Source organism: Pongo pygmaeus, chromosome 13 (assembly GCF_028885625.2).
Source record: "Pongo pygmaeus isolate AG05252 chromosome 13, NHGRI_mPonPyg2-v2.0_pri, whole genome shotgun sequence".
Taxonomy (NCBI): domain Eukaryota; kingdom Metazoa; phylum Chordata; class Mammalia; order Primates; family Hominidae; genus Pongo; species Pongo pygmaeus.
Window position 1 is genome coordinate 127,407,401 of NC_072386.2, and position 26,404 is coordinate 127,433,804.

The 26,404-nt window shown below is 62.3% G+C and overlaps 1 protein-coding gene and 1 long non-coding RNA gene across 6 annotated transcripts; one reads left to right on the top strand and one right to left on the bottom strand.

Annotated features, from left to right (window-relative positions):
• On the bottom strand, window positions 1-14,083 carry LOC129043699 (uncharacterized). The gene is made up of 2 exons (XR_008504501.1): window positions 13,983-14,083; window positions 1-456 (listed from the first exon to the last, which is right to left on the bottom strand). It is a non-coding gene; the product is annotated as an uncharacterized LOC129043699 (long non-coding RNA).
• Window positions 13,097-26,115, top strand: EGFL7 (EGF like domain multiple 7). Of its 5 annotated transcripts, XM_054500556.2 has the most exons (10): window positions 13,097-13,301; window positions 18,362-18,455; window positions 21,942-22,063; window positions 22,258-22,374; window positions 23,339-23,454; window positions 23,651-23,746; window positions 23,906-24,067; window positions 24,693-24,757; window positions 25,364-25,526; window positions 25,699-26,115. In XM_054500556.2, exons 3-10 carry the CDS (start codon window positions 21,984-21,986, stop codon window positions 25,719-25,721), a joined length of 822 nt encoding a protein of 273 aa, XP_054356531.1. In that variant the 5' UTR covers window positions 13,097-13,301; window positions 18,362-18,455; window positions 21,942-21,983; the 3' UTR covers window positions 25,722-26,115. The 5 variants fall into 5 exon arrangements, with proteins under 5 accessions (XP_054356531.1, XP_054356533.1, XP_054356534.1 ...); XM_054500558.2 differs by lacking the exon at window positions 23,906-24,067 and having other exon boundaries at window positions 13,111-13,301; XM_054500557.2 differs by lacking the exons at window positions 13,097-13,301; window positions 18,362-18,455 and adding an exon at window positions 19,447-19,504.
• Window positions 26,116-26,404: the final 289 nt, after the last annotated feature.

Below are 26,404 nucleotides of genomic sequence, written 5' to 3' on the forward strand. Positions count from 1 at the left end.
TGGGTTTGAGTAATAATTACATCGTTAATTCTTTAAAATTATCAAATTATGTGTAACATAATTTGCCATTTTTTCCATTTTTTTCCAGACAGAATTAACTTCTAAAACATTGCTAGGGAAACGCTCTGACATCATCCGCAGAGATGAAAAAGCACAGGCCTGACTCAGGTAGCCCTGAGTTCAAGTTCAGCCGCAGGCTCTTCACCAAGGCGCTGGTCTTCGCAGCAACCCCTTGCAGGCAGCTGCAAAGAGCAGCACGGCGTGCACACACAGGGTCCGGCTGGCATCTGGCCAGAGCGAGGGAACAGTAAGTGTGTCCGGGAGGCGCTTGCCATGCAGTCACACACCATCTGTGGATTCGGAAGTGACTTCTCCCTCGGTTGATGAAGGTTCTCTGCGTCTGGAGAACACAGGACATCCATAGGAAAGTTCTCCCTCCTGCACTCCCGGCTGGCTCTGAAAATTATGAAATAAGTTGAATGCTCTGAGGGCTTAATTCCATCTGCCCAACTTTTACATAAAACAAGGAAGTTGAACCCAGTTTAGGGGAAGAATATGTGGAGCACCAGGGGGCAGGGTCTCCTCTGAAGTCTTTTTTTGGACCGAGTGTCACTCTGTGGCCCAGGCTAGAGTGCAATGGCATGATCTCAGCTCACTGCAGCCTCCACCTTCCGAATTGAAGCAATTCTTGTGCCTCAGCCTCCTGAGTAGATGGAATTACAGGCATGCGCTACCATGCCTGGCTAATTTTTATATTTCTAGTAGAGATGGGGTTTCACCATGTTGGCCAGGGTGGTCTCGAACTCCTGAGCTCAGGTGATCCACCCACCTCAGCCTCCCAAAGTGCTGGGATTACAGGCATGAGCCACCGTGCCCGGCCTCTCCTCTGAAGTCTTATAGCCTACCTTTTTTTTTTTTTTTAACAATTAGGCATTGTATTTTATATTCTTTTCTTTCCCCAGTGCACTGACTACTTATTTTATTTATTTATTTTGTTATTGTTGTTGTTTTTTAAGAGTCTCACTCTGTTGCCCAGGTTGGAGTGCAGTGGGGCAGTCTCGGCTCACTGCAACCTCTGCCTCCCAGGTTCAAGTAATTCTCCTGCCTCAACCTCACGAGTAGCTGGGATTACAGACGCCCGCCACCACGCCCGGCTAATTTTTGTATTTTTAGTAAAGATGGGGTTTTGCCATGTTGGTCAGGCTGGTCTTGAACTCCTGACCTCAAGGGATCCACCCGCCTTGGCCTCTCAAAGTGCTGGGATTACAGGCGTGAGCCGCCACTCCCTGCCTGTTTGTTTATTTTTTAATTGGGAAACATGGTACATATTTATGGTGCATGGCACATTATCGTCTATGCGGGCATTTTGGAACAGCTACGTCGAGCCAATTCATACCTACATCACCTCCCGTGCTTGCCTTTGTGGTGGTGAGAAAGACTCTCGGAAATTTTCAAGAGCACAGTGCCTTTATTCACTCAAGTCGCTGGGTGTCCCGTAGATCTCAGCACCGGCTCCTCAACTGAAACTTTGTGTCCCATAGGTCTCGGCTCGGACTCCTCAACTGAAACTTTGTGTCCCATAGATCTCCGACTCCTCAACTGAAACTTTGTGTCCCGTAGATCTTGCACCGACTCCTCAACTGAAACTTTGTGGCCTTCAGCCAACATCTGCCCAACCCCGCCCCGCCCACCCCTGGGAGCAACTGCCCCACTTTCTACTTCTAAGCTCCACTATTTCACACTCCACATATGAGTGAGAGCATGTGGGATTTGTCTTTCTGTGCCTGGCCTATTTTACTTAAGATTGCGACCTTAGGCCAGGCGCGGTGGCTCACACCTTTAATCCCAGAACTTTGGGAGGCCGAGGCAGGAGGATCACCTAAGGTCAGTAGTTCGAGACCAGCCTGGCCAACATGGTGAAACCCCATCTGTACTCAAAAAATACTAAAAAATTAGCCGGGTGTGGTGGCGGGCCCCTGTAGTCCCAGCTGCTCAGGAGGCTGAGGCAGGAGAATTGCTCGAACCAGGAGGTGGAGGTTGCAGTGAGCCGAGATTGTACCACTGCACTCCAGCCTGGGCGACAGAGTGAGACTCTGGCTCAAAAAAAAAAAAAGATTGTGACCTCCAAGTTCACACATGTGATCACAAGTGACAAGTCTCCTTGCTGAAGGGTGAACAGTGCCCCGCTGTGTGTATCCGCCACACTTATTCATCCATGCGTGCACTAACTTAGTTTCTTGGCTATTATGAACAGCGTGCAATGCCCGTGGCCTGCAGCTATCTCTTAGACACATCGATTTCATTTCCTTTGGGTCTATACCCAGAAGAGGGATTGCTGGGTTACATGCAATGTTTAATGTTTTGAGGAACCTCCACACTGCTGTGCCACTTTAGCCATTTTTAGGTGTCCCTCAGGGGAATTCTATTCACAATAGGGTGCAATCACCACCACTATTTATGTCCAAACTTGTTCATGCTCCCAAATTGTAACTCCACGCCCCTCAGGTGTGTTTCCCCGTTCTCCCCTCCTGCGGCGCTTGGTAATCACTAAGCTGCTTCCTGTCTGTATGGCCCGGCCCGCTGCGGACATCTCTTGTCAATGGAATCACTCAGGGCTCATCCACGCCACAGCTCCTGCCAGGGTGTCATTCCATTTTTTTTTTTTTTTTTTTTTTTTTTTGAGACAGAGTCTCGCTCTGTCGTTCAGGCTGGAGTGTAGTGACACAATCTCAGGTCACTGCAACCTCTGCCTCCGGAGTTCAAGCGATTCTTCTGGCTCAGCCTGCTGAGTAGCTGGAACTAAAAGCATGCACCACCACACCTGGCTAATTTTTGTATTTTTAGTGGAGATGGGGTTTCACCATGTTGGCCAGGCTGGTCTCAAACTCCTGACCTAAACTGATCCTCCTGCCTCAGCCTCCCAAAGTGCTGGGATTGCAGATGTGAGCCACTGCCCTGGGCCTCATTCCTTTTTTTTTTTTTTAATACTTTTTTTCCCTTTTTTAATATTTGAGACAGGGTTCTGCCAAGTTGCACAGGCTAGTTTTGAACTCCTGAGCTCAAACAATCCACCCTCCTCGGCCTCCCAGAGTGCTGGGATTACAGATGTGAGCCACCACCCCTGGCCAGAGCTTCATTCCTCTTTACGGCTGAGCAGTGTCTCACTGTATGGATGGGCCTTGGCTTGTCAATGCACTCATCCGCAGATGGGCATCCGGGCGTATCCACCTCTCGGCTCCTGTGAGCACACTGCTGTGTGTACATTGCACATCTGTTTGAATCCCTGCTCTCGCGGAATGTACCTAGCAGTGGAGTTTTGGAGAGTGTGGTAATCCTATGTTGAGTCTTGTGAGAACTGGGGGGACCCTTTCTTTGTTTGTTATTATTTTTAAATTTTTTTCCAAACTCTTCTGAAATTAAAATGTGTTCATATAAACTGTGGCCCTAGAGTTGGGCGTGGTGGTGTGTGCCTGTTATCCCAGCTACTCGAGAGGCTGAAGCACCAGAATCACTTGAACCACAGAGGCGGAAGTTGCAGTGAGCTGAGATTGCACCGCTACACTCCAGCCTGGGTGACAGAGTGAGACCCCGTCTCAAAAAATAAATAAATAGGCTGGGTGCGGTGGCTCAAGCCTGTAATCCCAGCACTTTGGGAAGCCGAGGCAGACAGATCACGAGGTCAGGAGATCAAGACCATCCTGGCTAACACAGTGAAACCCCGTCTCTACTAAAAATATAAAAAATTAGCCAGGTGTGGTGGCGGGCGCCTGTAGTCCCAGCTATGTGGGAGGCTGAGGCAGGAGAATGGCGTGAACCCGGGAGGCAGAGCTTGCAGTGAGCCGAGATCGTGCCACTGCACTCCAGCCTGGGCAACAGAGCCAGACTCTGTCTCTGAATGAATGAATGAATGAATGAATGAATGAACCATCGCCCAATCAGACTGTGGACTCCTACGAAGTAGTACTGAGTCACAGACACACACAGCACAGACCATCCCTAACCCATCACGGCCATGCACAGTGGCTCATGCCTATAATCCCAGCACTTTGGGAGGCCAAGGCAAGCGGATCACCTGAGGTCAGGAGATCAAGACTGTCCTGGCCAACATGGTGAAACCCCATCTCTACTAAAATTAGCCGGGCATGGTGGTGTGCACCTGTAATCCCAGCTACTCAGGAGGCTGAGGCAGAAGAATTGCTTGAACCAGGGAGGCGGAGGTTGCAATGAGCCAAGATTGTGCCACTGCACTCCAGCCTGGGCTACAGAGTGAGACTCTGTCTCAAAAAAAAAAAAAAAGCTATCGTACTGGGCACAGGGCACTGACCACTCGGCTCCCACAACACAAATCTCCCAGGAGCAGCAGAGAGCACGTTGGGGCTGCCAGGGGCCAGGCAGAGTGTGAGGGGCTTCGGAGGGGTGGGAAACATCCTATCCATCCTTGGCGGTGAAGATTACACGGGTGCTCATTTGCCCAAATGCATTAAACTGTCCACGTAAAGAGGGCGCCTCTCAGAGGACTTTAGGGCAAAGACATCTGTGCCCGATACTGTCCTGGCAGCCATGTGCCCTCATACACTTGCCCAGACCCTGAATGTGCTACACTGAGTGACCCCAGTTACACCATGGGCCCCGGGTGACTGCGACATGTGAGCGCAAGTTCACCCACGTCACAGAGGAACCGCTCTGGTGCAGGGGGAGCTGTGCACGCGGGGGCGGGGGCTGTGGCGTGGGACCTCTGTACCTTCTCTCAATTTGGCTGTAAGCCTACAACTGCCCTAAACATAAAGTCTCTTTATTTATTTTTTATTTATTTTTATGCAGCTCTCTTTTCCTTAAAATAAAGGCTCTAAAAATGTGTGATTCCACCTCCCTGAGGCTGAGCGAAAGCGCCGCATCTGTCCCTGTCCTTCCCAGGGGCCGGCAGGGAGTGGGTGCCCGGCGGTGACTCAGCCCTGCAGCCTCGCAGCCCTTCCCTGTATGCGGGCAGATGATGCGGACGCCTCCGTCCCTCGTGGGGTTTGTGGAGAGCGTTGATCAGCGCTGCCGACAGAACAGGACCTGTGCGAGGCCTCGCAGATGCCGGGAGCCGGGCGGTGCTCTCGGTGCTGCTTCTCATCAAATCCACTGGCTCTTCGAGAGGAAGCACATGTTACAGCCCAGCTCAAACAACAAGCAAGAAAATCGCTCTTCATTTTGGAATCGTAAAATAAAATAGAAATTATCCTCAGGCTAGAGTGACCTTCCTGTGCTGCCCCAGCCGCCCCCCACCTCCCAGCACCGGCCAGTAACAGCCCTGCACACACTCCCGAGACCCTCCGCAGAAATCCAGCCCACCGCCCCCAGGAGGGCTGCGGAAGAGGCCGGAGAGCGCATCCCCTCTGGCTCCTGGGTTGGAGGCCTGCTGTGGGTTGGCTGGAATCAGCCCCTCTCCCCCGTGTCCTGGGTCCCTGCAGCCCTGCGAGGCGGACACCTAGCCACCCCTCATCCCAGGGAAGCCAGGGCCAGGGAAGGGCCCAGGAGGGAAGGGTTTGCCCTTCCTGCTGGATGTTGTTCCTTTAAAAATCCCTGCTGCTGGCCGGGCGCGGTGGCTCACGCCTGTAATCCCAGCACTTTGGGATGCCGAGGCGGGTGGATCACGAGGTCAGGAGATCGAGACCATCCTGGCTAACACAGTAAAATCCTGTCTCTACTAAAAATAAATTAGCTGGGTGTGGTGGCGGGCACCTGTAGTCCCAGCTACTCGGGAGGCTGAGGCAGGAGAATGGCGTGAACCCGGGAGGCAGAGCTTGCAATGAGCCGAGATTGCGCCACTGCACTCCAGCCTGGGCAACAGAGCGAGACTCCGTCTCAAAAAAAAAGAAAAAAAAAAAATTCCTGCTGCTGGAGTGGTGGGGGGAGCCGGCTGGGGATGCAGAGTGTGGTGCCACTGTGGCCGCCGCCGTTATTGTCATCACCATCATCAGCATCACCATCATCAGCTGCCATCCCTGAACCTTCAGGCTTTGCTGGTGGCTGGGAGGGAGGCCAAGGCTGGCATGGCCTGCTGCCCTGACCTGCTTCCTGAACACTCCGGTCACTCAGGCCTGCATGGAGTAGGGTCCACGGGCAGACAGATGGGCAGGCCCCTCAGGCAGAGCAGCCCTCCCCATCCCGGCAGTGTGGGGCATGCAGGGCAGCCTGAGAGAGGAGTTTCCAGTCATTGTCCCGGCAGGGGTGGCTCAGGAAGCTGCAGTCACCCCCTGAGAGGCCTGATGGTGCTGGGCGGGTTTGCCGCATCCCGGCTGAGAGTCCAGCTGATGTCATCTAGGCCAGGATGGTGGCCAGTGGCAGCAGCAAGGATACACGCATGGGGGTGATCCCGCCTGATGCAGAGTCACTGCCAGGGCCTGGGGAGGGACCTGCCCCGTGTCCCCTCCCTGCCTGGGGAAGGGCCCAGACCACCTTCACACGGTCACCCTAGGGCACAAGTGGGGAGTGAAGGAGCTGCCCCCCAGAGCAGGACAGGGAGCTGGTATGGAGACATGCAGGACAGGGCACTAGGATGCAGGGGTGCAGGGTGCTGGTGTGGAGAGATGCAGGACAGAGTGCTGGGGTAGAGATTGCAAGGTGCTGAGGTGGGGAGGTGCGGGGTGCTGGGGTGGAGTGGTGCAGGGTGCTGGGGTGGAGAGGTGCGGGGTGCTGGGGTGGAGAGGTGTGGGGTGCTGGGGTGGAGAGGTGCAGGGTGCTGGGGTAGAGATTGCAAGGTGCTGAGGTGGGGAGGTGCAGAGTGCTCGGGTGGAGAGGTGCAGAGTGCTGAGGGGGTGAGGTGCAGAGTGCTGGGGTGTAGAGGTGCGGGGTGCTGGGGTGGAGAGGTGCGGGGTGCTGGGGTGGAGAGGTGCGGGGTGCTGGGGTGGAGAGGTGCGGAGTACTGGGGTAGAGACTGCAGGGTATTGGGGTGGAGACATGCAGGGCACTTTGGGGAACCTGGAAGCCATGGTTGAGGCCCAGCACCTGGCTCTCCTCTGGCCACTCAAATTCCAGCACCAGGGACAGGAGGTGGGGAGGGCAGGAGCCAGGCAGACTCAGAACGACCCAGTTGCCCTCCTGCTCTGCCATGGGCCACTGTGGGGGTGGGCAGCATGAGGCCTGTCTGAACTGCAGCTCCCTCCTGGAGCAAATGGACCTACTCCCCAGTGGGGTGCAGATGCCCTGGAGGACCCACCTCGCCAAGTGGGGTGCGGACGTCCTAAACAGAGTCTGGGCACAGCCTAAGGTTTAACAAGGAGGACAGAGGCCTGGAGAAGATGGGGGCTTGCCTGAGTTCACCCAAGAAGCTGGGACCCGTTTCCTGGACCCAAGGAGAACCTGGACACTCAGCCCAGGCTGGAGCGCAGGTGTCTACCATGCTGCCTGCTGGCCGGGGCTGGTGGGCGGGGCCTGGCCCTCCTGGGCCTGGTCCAGTTGGGGGTTGGGTTCAGTTGGGGGTGGGGGCAGGAGAAGGAGGCCTGGCTGGGGCTGCAGGTGCTTCCCAGGCATGGAGGACAAACGAGCGTGTCCCAATGGGCAGGCAGCTGCCTGCCCCCCACCCCATCCACAAGGCCAGCATCCCCAGGAGGAGGAGACAAGCTGCCTCTGGGATCTGACCCCTGACTGGAGTCTGCAGAGAGGGGCGTCTCGCCTTCTGTGGCCCTTTGGACAGAGGAGCAGAGGCCAGCACGGCTCTAGACCCCTGCCAAGCCTGCACCCCAGGTCCTGGCCCTGATGGCCCCTCAGAGAGGAACTGGGCCAGCTGCCTCAGGAGCCGGGAGAGGATGGACTCTAGTCTGGGCCCCTGCCCCCATCTGCTGGCCCAGCCGGGGACACTGGCTCCTCAGTGCTGTCACTCCCTCCCGGCCACCAGGCACTTAACCTCCTCACTCCACCTGCGGCCTCCTATCTGGGGAGGGCACAGGTCTGGCTCTGGGGTCAGACAGCCTGGGCTCCAATCCCCACTCTGTCTCTCACTGTTAGGTGGCCTCCGGCACCCCCCACAAAGTGCCCTACCTGCAGAGGGCCAAGGGCCCTGCCCACAGGCTGTGCGAGGGCCCAGGATAGCCTAGGGGTGCTGAAGCGGCACCTGACCCAGGACACAGAAGGTCCCTCGAGTTCACCACTCCATCCTCCTGTGCGTGGGGTCCTGGCAGGACCCTGGACATCTCTGCCCCTCCCCACCGGCTCCTCCAGCCTCCCTGGGGTTGGAGCAGGCGTGTGAGCAGAGAAGGTAAACGGGGCAGCCGCTGTGGAAAACAGTCCACAGCTCCTCCAATGATGAAGCACCCGGGGACCACACAACCCGGAAACCCCTGGACCAGGTGTGCCCCCGAGAGGAGGGTCGCACGTCCTCACAGACACATGCACAAGCATGTTCACAGCAGCCAAGAGGCAGACACATCCCGAGTGTCCGTGGACAGATGAGTGGGGAGACAGGACGTCTGTCCATGCCATGAAATGTTCAGCCGTAAAGAGGCGCGAAGTTCCAACACACATCACAACACAGCTGGGCCGCAGACACATGCTAAGTGCAAGAAGCTGGACACAAAAGTCCACGCGTGGCGCAACCCATGTACGTGAAATGTCCAGACCAGGCGAATCCAGAAACTGGCGATAGGTTAGTGACAGCCAGAGCTAAGGACAGGGGCAGAGGGTGACAGCTAGGGGACGGGATCTTTAGGAGATAGGAAAATGTTCTAAAATGCACTGTGGCAATGGTCGCACAGCCCTGCGGCTCCACAGAACCCACTGAGCTGTGCACTTTAAATGGGTGGATTAGTGTCTCAGTCACAGCTCAGTAAAGCTGTGACATTAAAAAGAAGCACCCTGGCCGGGCGCGGTGGCTCACCCCTGCCATCTCGACACTCTGGGAGGCTGAGGCGGGCAGATCGCTTGAGGTCAGGAGTTCGAGACTAGCCTGACCAACATGGAGAAACCCCATCTCTACTAAAAATACAAAAAATTAGCCGGGAGTGGTGGCACACACCTGTAATCCCAGCTACTTGGGAGGCTGGAGCTGAAGAATTGCTTGAACCTGGGAGGCAGAGGTTGCAGTGAGCTGAGACCATGCCATTGCACTCCAGCCTGGGCATCAAGAGCAAAACTCTGTTTCAAAAAAAAGAAAAAGAAAGAAAGAAGCCCCTGGCCGGCCCTCGGTTCTCTCTAAGCCTCGGCCTGGCCCCTTCCGGTGCACCTGCAGGAAATGAGACCCCCCTAACGCCGCACACCTGGCAGGGCTGGAGAGAGCCTTGCCTCTCAGGCTGCTCCGGGCCAGGGTGACTTGGGAAAGCCAGGCTGGAGAGGTGAGGTGTTGCCTGGGGTCACACGGCTGGCCGGAACGGCCAGGGCTGGCTGCAGGGGCCCGCACCGCCCTCCCACCTCCACCAGAACCTGCTATGTTTATTCAGGGATGTGAGGGGGTGCCCAGGTCCAGCAGGCGTTAAGCCGAGCAGAGCCTGCAGCCCCAATGAGACAGCCACGGGAGCTCGGCACCCTCAGTCCCCCAGACAGGGCTCTTCTCCTCTCTGGGCCTCAGTTTACCCATAGGTGAAAGGAGGGCACAGTTAGATGGTCCCTAAGGCCCCAGGGACCCAGGCCAGCCTTGCCCTCCCCCACAGCCCCAGCAGTGGGGCATCTGAGCCTTTCATCAGGAAAAGGAGACTAAATTTATGCCTCAGGCCCCCTCTGCGCTTGGCGGGGCAGAGGTCAGGCTTCCGGCGGCCCCCACCCCTTGACGCAGTTCCCCTTCCCCTCTGGGGGGCTCTGGGGGGGCTCTATTGTTCTCGAGGGCTGGTTCCCAATCTCCCCGAACACTCACTTCCTGTTTCCTGGCTGAGAGGAAACAGAGATTCCTGACCAGGCAGATGCCTTTTTTCCCTTTCTCTCTTTACATTTTTTAAGGGTATTAAATAATAGTGATAATATGACGGCAGCCTTGGTGCTGAGGAGTGTGGAGTCGGGGACTGGAGGAAGCCCAGGGCCACCTGCATGGGGCTCTGTTGACCCTCCTTCGAGAATCTGCTGGAAGCTACGGACCCCTCCTCCCTCCCCACCAGGGAAGGGCCCGGGCACAAACTGTGTGCACTGTGACTGGGAACAGGGAGACCCCAGGACCCTTCCCAGGACTCCCAAGACCCTCCTCCATGCCCTGGTCTGATACGAGGGGAAACTGAGGCAGAGAAGCCTTCAGGGCACCTATGGTCCCTGACCCTACCAGAGCTCTATGACAACCCCGCAAGAGAGACAGGAATGAAGCCTCCAGGGAGGGACCCTCACACCCTTCCCAGAAGCCCGCAGACCCCAGACGCAAGGGCATCTCCAGGGGAGGGGCCCCCCGCCACTGTGCCTTGCAGAGACTGGGGTCCCTGTGGCTCTGGGTTCCAGTCCAGCCCTGCCGGGGAAGGCCCTGGGAGCTTGAGCAGCCACTCCCATGGGGCCTCAGTTTCCTCGTCTGTAGATGGGGTCAGATCATTGCCTCCACTTCGCAGGGCCAGGGCAACGGCCCCAAGAGGAGACACCCGAACGCAGCACCCTGCTCACAGGCCTCCGCCATCTGTCCCGCTATTTTCTCCGGTAAAGGCTTAGAGCACCTGGCCCCCAGCTCTCCCCACACGGGCAGGCGGGGAGAGGACAGGGCAGACCCCAGCTCTCCCCAGGCGGGCAGGCGGGGAGAGGACAGGGCGGCTCCAGCTGGGGGCCGGGCTGCTGAACTGCTGCCACCTCCACTGGCTGCCCCACAGGCCCTGAGCTCTCGGGAACTTCTCCTTCCGTCGCGGGAGATTTAAGTGTTTTTTTCCCCTTGACGTTAACGGCTGCCCCATCTGTCGGGCCTGGGCAAATCACAGCCCACCGAGTGGGGCTTCTGTGCCGTGTACTGGCGCCAGGCATGAGGGCAGCCTCAGGGGGCCGGCAAGTCCCCCTCCCTCAGCCCCATGGGAACCTCAGCAGGGGTGGGAAGGAGTCTCCAGGGCCTGCAGGAGCCGGATCCCAGAAGCTGGACACTGGGACCAGCCCCGTTCGTGGCGCTGAGGACCCCGAAGGCACACGCGAGGCCCTGGCAGCTGCATTGGGGGGTGACTCTGAACTCACTCGAGGGGTCACAGGACCCTCCTTCGAGAATCTGCTGGAAGGTACGGACCCCTCCTTCCTCTCTCCTGGGAAGGACCCAGGCACAAACTGTCTGCCCCGTGACTGGGAACTGGAGACCCCGGGACCCTCCCCAGGGCTCCAAAGACCCTCCATGCCCTGGTCTGACATGAGGGGAAACTGAGGCAGAGAAGCCTTCAGGGCACCTATGGTCCCTGACCCTACTGGAGCTCTATGACAACCCCGCAAGAGAGAAAGGGATGAAGCCTCCAGGGAGGGACCCACACACACTTCCCAGAAGCCCACAGACCCCAGAAGCACAGGCATCCCCAGGGGAGGGGAGCCCCACCCACTAGGGGGCTCCATCTGGGGCTCACCCTGCTCAACAAGGCTTCCTTGAGAGTCAGACCACCAGTGCCCACCTCCTGAGCTGCCAGGCAGCACCCAGTGTCCATCTGGGGACCCCTCTCCCAAGCTCATTCCCCAGTGGAGGCCTCTTCTCTCTCCTCCCCTCCAGACTCCCTGGGTGCTGCTGGGGACATCCACGGAGCCTGCAGCTCACACAGCCCCCCGAGCCCACACTGCGCTCTCACCCCAGCCAGGTGTCTCCCCTGCGAAGCAAGTCTCTCCCTAGGGACGGATTCTGCTGTTTAAATAACAATACAGCAATACCACTGCAATCATCAGAATGGCTAAAATGAAAAACACAGACAACAGCAAGTGCTGACAAGGGTGTGGGGCGGCCGAATGCTCCTGCACTGCTAGCAGGGGACCTGAGAACTGCTGGGCATTCCCTGGCTTCCTGCCCCTCCTGGGACTGGGGACCCCCCCAGGGACAGCCTAAGTGAACTGCATTTATCTGCACGTCTGCCAAAAGATAACATGAAGATGTTCAAAGCTAAGTCCCCAGTCTGGTAAGAGCTCCAAGGCACCAGCCGTGTGTGCGGAATTGGGGGTAGTCTGTTCTCCCAGGGATGCTCCCATCACCTGCTACCAGCAGTGGGGCACGCCGGTCCCCTGGGGTGTGGCCAAGGGGCTGTGTCTCCTGCCCGGGCTGCCGGCCCCTCTCGGGTTCACTTTCCCGTCTCTAAGCCCACGTCTAGCTGCAGTTCGAGTTTGCCAGGCTACCAATGGGTGACACGCCCGGCGCAGTGGGGGACTCCGCACCTTCTGTGCACCTGCTCTGAGTCACCTCTTCCAGGTCCGGGCCCCTGCCCCGTGGAGCGCGCACCCTGGCAGGGGCAGGGACCACAGGCAGGACTGGACTTTGTGCTGAGTGTGGTGGCGTCCTAGGAGGAGGTCACACAACCCGATGTCTCCCTCCGCGAAACTCCCTGAGCACTGGGTGTGAAGGGCAGCGGCGCCCAGCAAGGCCAAGGAGGGGCGACTGTTATCCAGGCAGGAAGCGGGGTGGACCGGACCAGGGTAGGGGCAACGTCGGGAGAAGGGGACACTCAGATGCAAAGCCGGTGGGGACCTGCCAAGAAGCCAGCCCACAAGGCCATGGACACCTCCATGCCATCAGCTGGAGCAGTGGGCGGCCCCAGGAAGAGAGACGGGAGCAGCGAGGGGAAGGGCGAGGGGTCCCCCGGGTGACCCCCAAGGCTCAGGCCCCCGGACTCCAGTCCTGGGCCTCCGTTTTCCACCCTTGAACAAGCGGCTTCCACCTGTGAGCCAGCTGCCTCCTCTGAAAATGGAAGCCCCTCAACTCAGAGGGTGTCGCTCTGGTGCGCGGGTCAGGGCCGGAGCAGGCAGGGAGAGGAGGGACGAAAGGCTGCCCAAACCCTCACTCAGGACCAGACGGCTCCTCTGCCCACAGGCACCCCTGCCCGGCAGCTACCTCCAGCCCCCGTCGGGTCCGGGACTTCCTCTGATGGGAAGGTTCCACCACATCCGTGGCTGACAGAGCCAGCCCGTCCAAGGCCGGGGGGCGCTCCGGGTAAACAGGAAGCCCCATCCCTCCCGCACTCTGCTTCACTCCCTCCTCCTGCACCTCCTGCAGCCCGGCTCCCGCGGCCGCGCCTGGTGCCCCTCTGTCTCGCGCCACCTGAGATGCCCAGGCTGGCCTCTGCCAGGGGCTTAGTCTGCCCTCTCCTGGGGCTTCAGAGGCCAAAAGCACCCTGGTGAGGGGTCCGGGAGGCCCGGGAGGGCCGGGGGGCTCTGCCAGGCCCCTCCACGCCTCTGCCCAGCCAGCACGCTCTGGGAAGGTAAGGCAGCCCTTCCCCTTATAACTAACCTCAGAACATTCCCAGGTGGCTGGAACGCCACTGGGACAACCTGGCCCTGCTGACAAGAGAGCCAATGGGGAAACTGAGGCCTGTGTGGGGCACAAAGCTGGGACCAGAGCTCCAGCTTCCTGCCCCTGCTGGGCCTCCACCTGTGACGCCACCCCAGGCAGGGTGAAGCCCTGGGCTCCAGACCTTCCAGTGCCCAGATGAGGACAGGCGCAGGCCTTGGGGTGGCCACCCTCTCCCACCAGGTCTCCCCTCTGTGCTGGGCCTCTGCGGTGAGGGGAGGAGGCCAGACGTGGGGCCCGGCCTGGCTTCCATGGGGCTGGAGCCTGGGCAGGAGGCACTGCTAACTCCCAAAATGATTCCCTGCTGAAGGTCTGTGCCATGATCCCAAACACACGCCACCAGAGTGGCAAGGGCAGGGAAGGGGGCATCTCCAAGGACTGGAGGGTGAGGGAGGGGCCCGCCTGCCCCTTGCTGAGCCCCTGGGCCTTGGGCACAGAGTGTGCTCCACCCATACCAGAACCCAGGGGCAGCCCCGACCCCCAGTACCCTCCGGAGTCCAAGAACCCACGTCTGTCCCCTGCCAACCCCTCGCCCCTCCCATCCCCGCTGGGCCCCCGACATTAGGGCAAGACCCCAGCCCACCTCCTGTACCTGCCCCTGAGGCTCCAGGAGCCCAAGAGAGTGGCGTGCCTCTCCTGTGGTGGCCCCAGGCTATGGGATAGGGCAAAGCTGGCATTCTGGGCCTGAACCCAGGCCTCCTTCCCTTGGGGAGGGTCTAGTCTTGGCCTGGGGAGGGGCTGGGGGCAGGGCAGAGCTTGTCAGGAGGGGGTTGCAGTGAAGAACAAGTTGGCAGCAGGCGGTGCCCAGCCCCCCAGGCTGTCACCCAGGAGTGCAGTGCCAGGAGGACAGCCTGGGAAGGACCCAGACTCTGCCCTTGCCCCTGGCCTGTAAGCACAGCAGTCAAGTCACCGGGAAGGACCGCAGCGGGCCAAGCCTTAGCGATTTGTGCACTCGGCTACTTAGCTACTCCTGCCCTGAGCTGTCCCCTGGCCAGATAGGTCTGATGACAGGGGCTGCTCCAGGTTGGGACATAGGACAAACTGGGTGGGGGGGACATGGGGCTCCCCAAGAAGAGGAAGGAAGGGTGAGGCGGCCTCCTGTGCCAAGCATCCCAGCCCTGCCCGGCCTCCAGGCTCACCTGGGCCGGTCACCTATCCCTCTGGGCCTCAGTTTCTCCCTCTGTACACAGAAGGGGCTGGATCTAGCCCACCCCACGCTTGCAGGTCCTTCCACCCGGAGGCCAGGGCAGATCCAGGGGCGTGCAGGTGGGGGAGGAGGGGACAGGCCGCAGGGACGCAGGCAGAGGGCAAGAGGGTACCTCCTGGGATGGGGGCACAAGCCTACTGGGCCCCTATACGGTGGAGCAGCTAAGTAGCCAAGTGCACGAGTCGCTAAGGCTTGGCCAGCTGGGGTCCTTCCCGGTGACTTGACTGCTGTGCTTACAGGCCAGGGGCAAGGGCAGAGTCTGGGTCCTCCTCAGGCTGTCCTCCTGGCACTGGGCTCCTGGGTGACAGCCTGGGGGGCTGGCCACTGCCTGCTGCCAACTTGTTCTTCACTGCAACCCCCTCCTGACAGCTGGAGGGACAGGCTGGCCAGGGCAGGATGAGCCCCTGGGTGGGAGAGCTAGGGAGCTGAGGGAGGCACAGGGCGGCTGAGGGTGCAGCCAGTAGGGTAAGGGCCAGATCCCAGGGTGGCCTAGTGTGGAGGAGGTGGGGAAATGGGGTTCTGCCTATCCGCTCCAACCTCGGGGCAGGGGCCACCTCTGGAAAGAGGCCCCTCCCGCTCAGACCAGCAGTGCCTGGGTGCCAGGAGCGCCCCCTTCAACCAGCTCAATGACCATGGAGCAGGTGCAGAAACAGGCCCGGAGAAGAGTGAGGGCCTGCCTGCCTGAGGCCCTGAGCCCTGACCACAGCCTGGCGCCCAGAGCAGACCCTTCCCCTGGCCATGGGTAGAGGGGAGCTGGTCCCTGCTTGAGGGGGAGGCGCATCACGTGTGGGTGAGGTTTCCTGCCTGCCCTCCAAAGTCCAGTGGGAAATCTCCCCGGCTTCCCCAGCCTCCCTTAGCTCAAGTTGCCCAGCTGAGTGGGGCTGGAGAGGTGGGGGCACACTGACCGCCCAGGGCCAGGGAAATGGGGGTGTCCCAGGCATCAGGCCGACAGGGGCTGACCCCAAAGCAGGGCTCACACCCCACGGACAGCAGGGTTGGGAGAGGCCCTGCTCTCCTGGGGTTCCAGGCGTGCCCTCCGAAGCCACCCAGCTCCCTTCGGCACAGTGCCCCCTCCCACCCAGCCCACCGTTGTCACAGTGGCTCGCTCGGCCTGAGGCTCCCACTGCCACCTGAACAGGGAAGCTGAGGGTCAGACCTGGGGGCTGGGACCCAGGGAATCTGACAGAGCACCCCTTGTGATCACCCACAGTGTCTCGCATCCCTCCCCGCACCCCCAGCCACAACCTGCTGCCAGCCCAGAGCACCCCTGTGAAGTGGGGCTGAGGGCGTTGGGCCTGCTTGCCCATCTCCGGGGCAGGGGCTCACAGCCTCACTGGTAGCTCTCTTAGGGGAGAGACCTTGGACTCCATGCCTGTCCCCTCCCATCACCCTTCACCATGGTGGACCTGGGGCCTCAGGGACCCACGGAACAGGCTGTTCTTGAACCACTCAGCCTGTCTTGCCACCCCAGTCCCTTCCGGCCGGGCCTCGCCACTCGCCACCCCTCACTGGTCAAGGCTCCAGTGTGGCTGGTCCCTGCCTTGGCCTGGGGCCCCTCCAGGCTCCCATGCTGTGTCACACACATCTGGGGGTGTCCTGGGGGAGGACCCAGCATCCTGTGGCCCAAAGATGCAGCAGCTCCCTTCTGTCCAGCCACACGTGAGCGTGGCCTGTGGACCCACGGTCCTGGGAGGGCCCTGGGCTTGCGTCCTCCACCCCACACTCTCCCCAGGGTCTCCAGCAGGGTCCAGCCCTGGTTTCTGGCTGTTTTGGGGCTAGACTCTGATGGCCCAGGGGACGGCTTCCCCACCCCCGGGCAGTTTGTCCAGGCCCCCTCACACGGTGGCCCCCACCCCCCTCAGCCTCCTGTTTGTCCGACGACACGTCCCCGTTATCAGCGGAGAACACACACAGGAAGTCCGGCTGGGAAGGGCCCATCCCAATCCCGATTACCCGGGACGGAGCATAAAAAGCCGCCCTTCCTCGCCCGGGGGGAGCCTCCCTGCACCAAGCCGGCCCCGTACGGCTGCAAGGGAGGCTCCTGTGGACAGGCCAGGCAGGTGGGCCTCAGGAGGTACCTCCAGGCGGCCAGTGGGCCTGAGGCCCCAGCAAGGGCCAGGGTCCATCTCCAGTCCCAGGACACAGCAGCGGCCACCATGGCCACGCCTGGGCTCCAGCAGCATCAGGTATGGCAGGGGTGGCCTTGGAGGGGCAGGGAGCGGACAGGTCGGGCCCCCCGTGCCCCTCACTCCTGCTGACCGTGGCGCCTGCTGGCTGCTCCGCAATCCGCTCCCCAGCGAGGTCACAGGGGAGGGGTCCCAGTCTCCTCCCCTTCTGCACAGAGGAGGCCACTGAGGCCCCTTGGCCAAACGCCTGCTAGTGGGTGGCTCAGCGTAGATCCCAATCCAGTCTGCTGACTCCAACACTTCACCCCCAGCCGCCCTTCCCCTGAACCCCACCCTCTGGCCTTTCTCTCCCTCCGCAGAGCAGCCCCTGGGGTTGGCAGCAAAGTTCAGCTTGGCTGGGCCCGCTGCGAGGGGCTTGGTGCTACGCCCTGGGGTGTCCCAAGGGCTGGGGTCTCCTCATCTTCTCCCTAGCAGTGGATGAGCAACCCAACGGGGGCCTGGGGAGGGGAATTGGCCCCGAGGGAGAGGAACCCCAAAGCCAAATCTGTAGCCAGGATGAGCGGTGTGAATCCAGGGTGCGGGACGTGGGGCTCAGGCTTAGGGATGACTTGGTAGGGTGCGGTGGGCAAATGGGTGACTCTTTGGGCCCCCCTTGGACCCTGGAGAAGCCCTTGTTCTCCCTCTCCCCAGCCTCATGCAGAGTGGCTGAAGCCCCATCCCAAAGGCCCCAGAGCCATAGTGGGTCCTAGAAGGCCCCACTTTTTGTCTCATACGTCCACACCAAGAGGCCGGTCTGAGAACCCCTACTTTCCAAATGGTGCCTAGCCAGGATGGGGGCAGCGAGGGCTGGCTCGGGGCAGCCCTGGAGCTGCCCTTTCTGCTCCATCACCTCTTCCAGACTCAGGCAGGAGAGGTGGGGAGGCAGGTCAAAGGGTTAAGTGGCCGCAGATCCAGAGATGAGGCCAGGGGCAGGGGACAGGGAGGATGGCTCTCCCACCCAGAGGCCCCCTAGGCCCCACTCTGAACACTTCACTGCTGGGGGCTAGGTAAGAGCTGCCCTGCATGGGCTCAGGGCGCCAGGAGGCCTAGGACTCCCCAGTCAGATGAGGAACGCCCCCTGATAGCAGCTGCTCTGGCCGTCCCTCGGACCATGTGCCAGGGGCTTCCAGGGCCCCTGGTCCAGAGCAGTGGCCACTGGATTGGAGGGTGGGGTGGCCTCATTTTGGGGGCTCCTCTCCAGGGACCTGGGCCCCTCCCTTCCTCCAGCTCCCATGCACCAAGGTAGGACCAAGCTGGTGGCCCTCTCGGACCCATCTGCAGGCCCCTTGCCCAGCACCCTGGGTTTCGTGGAGAGACCTCCAGCTCCACTCACAGCAGCCTTCCATCCCCACGCCAGGGAGTCCAGGGCTGGAGGCAACAGCCCCATTTTACTGAGGCCAGGGGCTGTGGATCTGAGAGGACAATCAGCTCAGGACAGGATGGAGTCGGGGTAGGTGCAGGACGGAGGCCTGTAGGCCTAGTGCAGGCGGAGGTCCCACAGCAGCACCGAAGGCTGGACCCGGGCCCCTTCCCAGCCCCCAGACATCAGGGTGACCAGGACTGTGTGTAGGCACTAACCCACACCTCCTCTCCAACCAGCAGCCCCCAGGACCGGGGAGGCACAGGTGGCCCCCACCACCAGGAGGAGCAGCTCCCGCCCCTGTCCAGGGGATGACGGATTCTCCTCCGCCAGGTGAGTCCCAGCAAACCCCTTGCTCCGAGGGAACACGTCTCACACAGGCGCCCACGTGGGCTATGACACAGGGCGCTGGCTCCGGCTGGGGCTAAGGGGCTGCTGAATTGGGCTGGCCCGAGCCCCACGTGCCATGCCCACAGTAACAGCTGTAACAATTGTGGTGTGGCCATGACCTCACCGTCACTAGATCCCAGGGCTGTTTAGCCCCATCTTATAAATTTGGAAATGGAGACCTGGAGAGGAGAGGTGACCAGCCCAGGGACCTCTGGTGTGAGGATGCTCCCTGGGGGCCTGTGGATTCGCTGGGAGGAGTGTTCTGCGATGGCCCTGACTGTCCTGAACACAGCAGTGACCCAGTGACCCTGGTGAGGGTGCCTGATGCCTGAGAGAGGGCCAGGTGGGGGCCGGCGCAGGGCCCCCAACCTAACACGCTAAGGCTAGGAGGCAGGCCTGGGCTCTGCCATGTGGTCTCAGAGGAGATCCGGGTCTCTGGGCCTGGGGTGGGGACAGTCATGATGTCCACTGCCTGCAAGGCTGCAGGACCGAGCTCAGTGCAAACCTGCGTCGGGTGCCTACCGCGCGGCCCCCCAGCGGCTGAGATGGGAGTCCCGGGGTGGTTTTCAGCCTGGGGGCTTGAGAGCTAGCAAAGGGCCCGCAGCCCCGTCAGTGTGGGCGCCCTGGGCGGCCTCTCCTGGTTCCTGGCGGCCGGGCTTGGTCGTGCGTCCCCAGCGACCGCGCAGCGAGCGCCCTGCCGCGGGGACTCGGGCCCCAGGATTCCCGGAGGGGGGCTGGGGGGCCGCGGCTCAGAGGCGTGTTTGCGTCAGCCCCGGGCTCCAGCGGAGTCACTGCCCGCCCGGGGGCAGCTCATCCGCCGCGGGGCCTCAGTTTCCCCGTCTGCGCAATGGGGGCGGGGCGGGGCTCCGGCGGGGCCGCCAGGTGGGGCGGGGCCGGGGGCGGGGCGGGGCGGGGCGGGGCGGGGCTCGGGGCCCCCACGGCGCGGGCTCGGGCGGCAGTGGCGGCGGCGCGTGCGCGCCCCGGATCCGGCGGTGAGTGCGGAGCGAGCGGGGCGCGCCGGGGTCGGGGTCTGCTCGCCGCCCGGGCTGGGTCGAGGGCGGGACCCGCGGAGCCCCCAGGGGCGGGGAACCTGGCCACGCGCGGAGCTGGGGGCGGCTCCGGGACGAGGCAGCGCGACCGCGGGGGCCGGAGCGGGGGAGCGGGCCGGGGCGCCCGCGGCTGGGTCGGGCCGGGCCGGGAGAATGGGCCCAGCGGCCCCGGGAACCGGCTCCCCCTGCCGGCGGCGGGCGGGCGGCGCGGCGGAGAGGGCGGGGGGCGCCGCGGCCCCTCGTCCGACCCGGCGCGACCCAGCGCCTCGGGGCCCAGCCTCTGCTGCCTGCTCCGCCCCCCCGAACTCCGGAGCCGGCAGCGCGGCTGGGAGGGGGCGGCGGGCAGGTCAGTCTCGCTCCGCCTCTGCGCCCTCCCTCGTGGGCCCCGAGGTTCCCAGCCCTGCTCCCGCCGCGAGGGGTCCTCCAGTGCCTGCGGCGCGGCCAGGCCCCTCCCTCTGCGGACCCGGCCTCTCGCGGGTGGGGGCTGCGGGGCTGCTGCCGGGCAGGTGGGGAGGGAGCCCGTGGGCGCTGGGGGCACGGGGACCGGACTGCTGGTCCACCTGGAGCCGCCGCCCCCTCCTCGCCCGGCACCCCTGGGTCGAGGCTGTGGCCCCCCCCCAGGGAAATGGGGCTTGCAGCACCAGCTCGCAGAGCGCCACGGGCTTCCTCTGGCCTCGGGAAAAGCATGACTTTCAAAAATTGAGTCTCCACTTAGCACCGCTTCCTTTCCAGAAGACTCTCAGGAATTGTGGGGGGTGCTGTGCGAATATGTGTCGGGGGCAATGAGGTCTGGGAGATTCGCCTTCCCCCAAGCCCGCCCTGGCATCCCCCTGCCACCCCAAGCCGCCGGGCTGCTGCCCTACCTCTCCCCGGGACCTACTCCCTAATGTCACCTGTCCCCCGACTTCGAGTCTTGCCTTGGGGTCGCACCAGGCCCAGCCCCTAACACTGTCCTTCATCCAGGGCCCATCCCCAGAGTTAATCTCCAGCCAGCTCTGTCCCCTGGAGAAACTCCTGCCCAAAAACTGCTGTGATGCCCCCCTGTCCCCCTGCCCCCAAGCTAAGTCCCCACCCCTCAGCTGCCCAGGGCAGCCCCTGCCTAGTTGGTGGCCTCTGCCCTACCCTCCTCTCTCCAGCGCACGGAGGACAGGAGGCCCAGGAAGGACCCCCAGCCACCCTCCCCGCTGGGACCGGGTGATGCCGTGGCAGTGCCCGTGGGAAGCAGGTGTGGGATTGCGCTCCACACCCAGTGGGGCTGGCCAGCAGCGACTGAGGACCGTGTGACTATTTATAGGACTGGCTGTCAGAGCTGAGGAGGGGCCTCAGAGACCCTATTCTAGTGTGTGAGGAAACTGAATCCCAGAGAAGGGACAGCCTTACCCCAGCCTCTGCCCCCACTTGAAGCCTGGCCTTTCCCTGCGGAGGGCCTTGCAGTGCCTCAGAAGGAACCCACCCAGCCTTTGGGAAGCACCCTTGAGAGGCCCTGGGTGGGACCCTGGAGCATGGCAGGGGCTCGCCAGCTCTCCAGACCCCTGGCTGTGCATAGGACAGAATCCCCATCCCCAGCATTGTCACAGACCATTAATTCTGGGCTTTCTCATACTCTCAGGAAGCCTCACCCGGGCCCCTGGCTCCTGCTGCACAGCCAGGAGGGGGTTGGATTCTGGCTCCGGTGACACTGTCGGGGGTGCTCCTCACCCCCACGTGTGCACCTGGCACAGCCACTGTCCCAGGATCCCTGGAGGCTGATTGCACACATATCCCAGCCTGGGAGGGACCCCCTCTAAAATGAAGGCCGCCCCTCTGGTGGTCTTAGAATGTGTGCACCCCCCGCACGGTTCCTGCTGGCTTGCAGCTGCTGGCCCACCCGCTGGGGCCGGTTCCACACTCAGATGAGAAACTGAAGCCCAGAAGGGCTGAGGCCGGCAAGTCCCTGGTGGGGCTGGATCCCAGCTCTGCCCACGAACACCCCGTTTGCACAGACTGGGGTGCAACTCACCCCTGTCCTGCTGTGAGGAGGGCCCTGGAACCAGGCAGGACAGGAGAAACTGGGCCCCCCGTTGCTGGAGCCACCCTTCCTGGAGCCTCGGGCAGATGCCCAGCAGGATCCACTCAATTCCTGCACCAAGAGCTCTGGACAGCATCACCCCCCTGTGGCCCCCAGTCTATGGTCCCAGCTGTTTGTGCCTGGCGAAGGTCCGGCTAGCTGGAAGAGGGGGCCAGCGGAGGAAAGAGTGGGCGCCACCGTGGGGCTGTCCCACCGGTGGAGGCTCCAGCGGAGATGAGCTGGGCAGGCCTCGCGGAGCAAGTGCAAACTGCACCCGCGGCCTGGGGGCAGGGCATCTGTGGGGAGACTTAAGGGTCATGCTTTGTGCCCCAGGCCACCCAGAGGAGAAGGCCACCCCGCCTGGAGGCACAGGCCATGAGGGGCTCTCAGGAGGTGCTGCTGATGTGGCTTCTGGTGTTGGCAGTGGGCGGCACGGAGCATGCCTACCGGCCGGGGTGAGCCAAGCCCTAGCCTGGGAGTGCTGGGGTTGGGGGACCGGGAGCCCTCAGCACCTCCTAGAGGCAGCCCTCTGCACCTGTGGGGCATTCCCTGGGGGGTCCTGCTGAAGGTCCTGCCCCGGCCACATGTTCCCATCATTCTTGGGTCCTGCTCTGGGACTCCTGGGCTGACCCCCTGTCCACCCCCGCAGCCGTAGGGTGTGTGCCGTCCAGCCTCACGGGGACCCTGTCTCCGAGTCGTTCGTGCAGCGTGTGTACCAGCCCTTCCTCACCACCTGCGACGGGCACCGGGCCTGCAGCACCTACCGGTGAGTGCCCCACCACACCGGGCCCACCCAGCCCCAGCCTCCCAAGGCCAGTCCCCCAAAGTGCCCCCATCTGCCACACATCAGCATGTCGGGGGCGAGGCGGGGGTGAATCCTGGGACCCAAGATGGGAAACTGAGGCCAGAGTCATGAGAGGCTGCCTGAGATGGGCGACCCAGGGCGGCCGGAGCCAAGGGGTTCCACGATCACCTCCAATGTCCTAATCCTTGCTCTTGCCCCGACACGTCTCAAAGGACAGCACCTCTAAGAGCATCCCCATGTTTAGAGGGGTCGCCCATCCTGTCTGTACCCCTCCACTTCTGGGGGACTAGCCCCTCCCTGCCCTGGCATCCCTGGCTGCAAATTCCCATATACACAGAATGGTGCCTGACTCCCCTGGTCCCACTCCACTGGGCACCCCCCTCCACATGACAGCCCCCAACGGGCACAGATGAGACCCTGAAATGTCCCGTATGCCCAAACAAGGGGCACACACCCCTAAGTCTCAGCCTTGGGCAGAGTCCTCCTTCCTGGGTGTGGGAGCTCCACCCCCTGCTGGGGGAGGGGCCTGGGAATTCAGACTCCTGGAGGTTTAAGAAGTGCTCCGATGCCCAGGGCCCACACTCTGCCGTGACTCACCGCAGGCCGGGCACACCCTCTCCTCTGGGCCTGGATGCCCCCACAGTAGGAGGCCAGATAGGTGGGGGCACACACAGGCCTGGCCACTGCCTCTGCTCCATGCAGAGTGTGGCTGGGCCTTCCTGCTGTGGCTTGAGTCCCGGCCAGCACCGGAAGGCCCAGGCAGGGAAACGGCTGTGCAGTGACCCCTCAGTGCCATCCCTTGAGGAGAAGACCCCTGGGGGCATGCCAGGGTGACCCTGTCCACTCTGAGAGGGGACTCTATATGCCCAGCAGGTGACTAAGGGGGAGTAGGATGCCCCTCTGAGCTGTCCCACCCACCCCACAGAACCATCTATAGGACCGCCTACCGCCGCAGCCCTGGGCTGGCCCCTGCCAGGCCTCGCTACGCATGCTGCCCCGGCTGGAAGAGGACCAGTGGGCTTCCCAGGGCCTGTGGAGCAGGTGAGGGCTACGTCCCTCGGCGCCCAGTGTTAGTCAGGAGGGCGACTGTTCCCCAGTCTTCCAGCAACGCTCCTGCTGCTTTTCTTGAACCCCGAGCAAAGCATCACCTTGCCGCAGAGCACCCCCTCCCTAGCAGCTGCCCCCACAGGGTGCTGGGGACCCTACTGAGCTGGTGACCAGCCTCCCCCACCCACAGCAATATGCCAGCCGCCCTGCCGGAACGGAGGGAGCTGTGTCCAGCCTGGCCGCTGCCGCTGCCCTGCAGGATGGCAGGGTGACACCTGCCAGTCAGGTGAGGCTGGCTCCACCCTGGGGGGCCCTGGAAGGGTCCTGGACACCTCCTTGCATGTCCTGGGGTTACTGCTGGCCCATGAGTGGGTGGTTGTGAAGGGAGCTGTGTGGGCAGGACCCCTCCCGCAGGCATGGCCGCCTGACACCCCGTTTCCTGCAGATGTGGATGAATGCAGTGCTAGGGGGGGCGGCTGTCCCCAGCGCTGCGTCAACACTGCCGGCAGTTACTGGTGCCAGTGTTGGGGGGGGCACAGCCTGTCTGCAGACGGTACACTCTGCGTGCCCAAGGGAGGGCCCCCCAGGGTGGCCCCCAACCCGACAGGTAAACTCAGCCCTGGCTGTGCCTGGCCTGGGGAGACGGGCAGGCAGTGGACATTGCCATGTGGCTCTGTGTTAGGCATGGTGGGGGACACTGGAATCTGGGTGGAAGGCGGTGGGGGCTCCCTCTCCAGGGAGGGAGGATGGGGAGGGAGGATAGGTGGGTTCCCGAGAACTGGGGGCAGGTTGCCCAGAGCCTCATGTCAGCCAAGAAGGCGGAAGTGCCCTGTCCCGGGGTCCTGTCCACGTCCAGCGCAACATTCTGGAAGACGCCACGCCTCCGCTGGCGACGGGACATTATTACTTTTGGTACGCGCTGTGACACTTCAAACTCGTACCGTGAGTAATAATGCGCCGTCCACAGCACCGCATCGAAAGCGCCACTGAGACCTCAGCCTTGACCTCCCCCAGCGTGGCCGGGACCCTGAGCATCTGCGCAGAGCCACGCGCCCCAATGTACTTAGGTGGTACAGCCCTGAGACCTCTGGCCAGCGCCAGGCAGGCAGCAGAGGCGGCAGAGGCCTGGGCCTGAGTCTTCTGGCTCTGCCTCTCCCTGGGGACAGGAAGGAGCCTGGGGGTGTGGGTGGGGAGCCGGCCATCCCTGACCCAGCACCTGGCTCTGCCCCCAGGAGTGGACAGTGCGATGAAGGAGGAGGTGCAGAGGCTGCAGTCCAGGGTGGACCTGCTGGAGGAGGTGAGGCGTCGGTGGGGGCAGGTCCTCACGACAGCAGAGGCCCAGGCCGGGGTACAGGCTCCGTAGTCTCCTGGGACATGATCCCGACCCACGGATGGCTGGGGGTGGTCTGAAAAGGTCCTGGCCCTGGGGAGGCGGCTTCCTCGCTGCTGACTGCCGAGGGGGCCCTGGCCTGGATCCATGCCGGGCAGAGGCAGCCGGACACTGACCAGGACCCCCCCAGGGCTGGAGGAACCAAGCTTGGCAGCCCCCCAGACCATACACAGAGGCTGGACCCAGTGAGACCTCCCCACCCCCCACCGTCTTTGTCCCCACCAGGACAAAGAGCTCTTGCCAGTCTTCTCATTGGCCAGTGGTCCAGCTGTCCCCCTAGTTCTCCTGCCGGGGACCCCAAGGCTGGGACCACCCCGCCAGCCTGATGCCCCAGGCACCCACTCCACCACAAGCTCTTCGGCCATGGCAGCCCCCTCTAGTGGACACTTGGAGCCCTGCCGCGGAGGCTGGGGCTGGAGGCTTGTGGAGCCCTTCCCAGGGGTCCTCCCTAGACCGTGGTGGAGCAGAGAGAGTGGGGGCCGGCCCAGGGTCACTGCCCTTCTGCACCCGCAGAAGCTGCAGCTGGTGCTGGCCCCACTGCACAGCCTGGCCTCGCAGGCACTGGAGCATGGGCTCCCGGACCCCGGCAGCCTCCTGGTACACTCCCTCCAGCAGCTGGGCCGCATCGACTCCCTGAGCGAGCAGATTTCCTTCCTGGAGGAGCAGCTGGGGTCCTGTGAGTGCCCCCCACCCTCCAGAGCCTTCCTCCCGGGTCTGGACCCAGTGGGCCTAGAGGGGCTACCCAGGCTTGGGGGTCGGGGGTGACCAAAGGCCAAGGGGTCAGATCTAGCTGGGCGGGGAGGTTGTGGGGAGCAGTGACCTCTGACCTTAGCCTCATCCAACCCTAGGCTCCTGCAAGAAAGACTCGTGACCGCCCAGCGCCCCAAGCTGGACTGAGCCCCTCACGCCGCCCTGCAGCCCCCATGCCCCTGCCCAACATGCTGGGGGTCCAGAAACCACCTCGGGGGTGACTGAGCCTCGGGGTGACTGAGCGGAAGGCCAGGCAGGGCCCTCCTCCTCTTCCTCCTCCCCTTCCTCAGGAGGCTCCCAGGGCCCTGGCATGGGGTGGGCTGGGGTCTTCTGTGTGAATCCACCCCTGGCTACCCCAACAGCATCCCAAGGCCAGGTGGCCCCTCAGCTGAGGGAAGGTACGAGCTCCCTGCTGGAGCCTGGGACCCATGGCACAGGCCAGGCAGCCCGGAGGCTGGGTGGGGCCTCAGTGGGGGCTGCTGCCTGACCCCCAGCACAATAAAAATGAAATGTGAGCTGCTGTGTCAGTGGATGGACTGGGGGCCTGGGAGGAGGGCTCTCACCTCCTGGCCACCCCTCCCAGACCCATTGCTGGGTGCCGGCTGGCAAAGGGGGCCAGGTGCAGTGGGCAGTCGTGGGGTGGGGAGGGGGCTCCAAGGCAGAGGGGGTGGGCAGGTGGTTTCTGTGAGGCCAGAGAGCTTTGTCCTGGGGACATGTTGGCCCCAACCAGAGGCCAAAGAGCAAATCTCTGGCCTCCTTCCCAGTAGCCTGAGGATACCGGCACACCTGCCCATTAGGCGACAC

Bases quoted from the DNA above. Each gene is read 5' to 3' on its own strand.
- EGFL7 (XM_054500555.2), top strand. From the start codon at position 21,984: ATGAGGGGCTCTCAGGAGGTGCTGCTGATGTGGCTTCTGGTGTTGGCA. The intron at 23,747-24,692 runs GTGAGGCTGGCT...CTCTGCCCCCAG, and splicing joins GGGTGACACCTGCCAGTCAG to GAGTGGACAGTGCGATGAAG. The intron at 24,758-25,075 runs GTGAGGCGTCGG...TGTCCCCACCAG, and splicing joins GGGTGGACCTGCTGGAGGAG to GACAAAGAGCTCTTGCCAGT.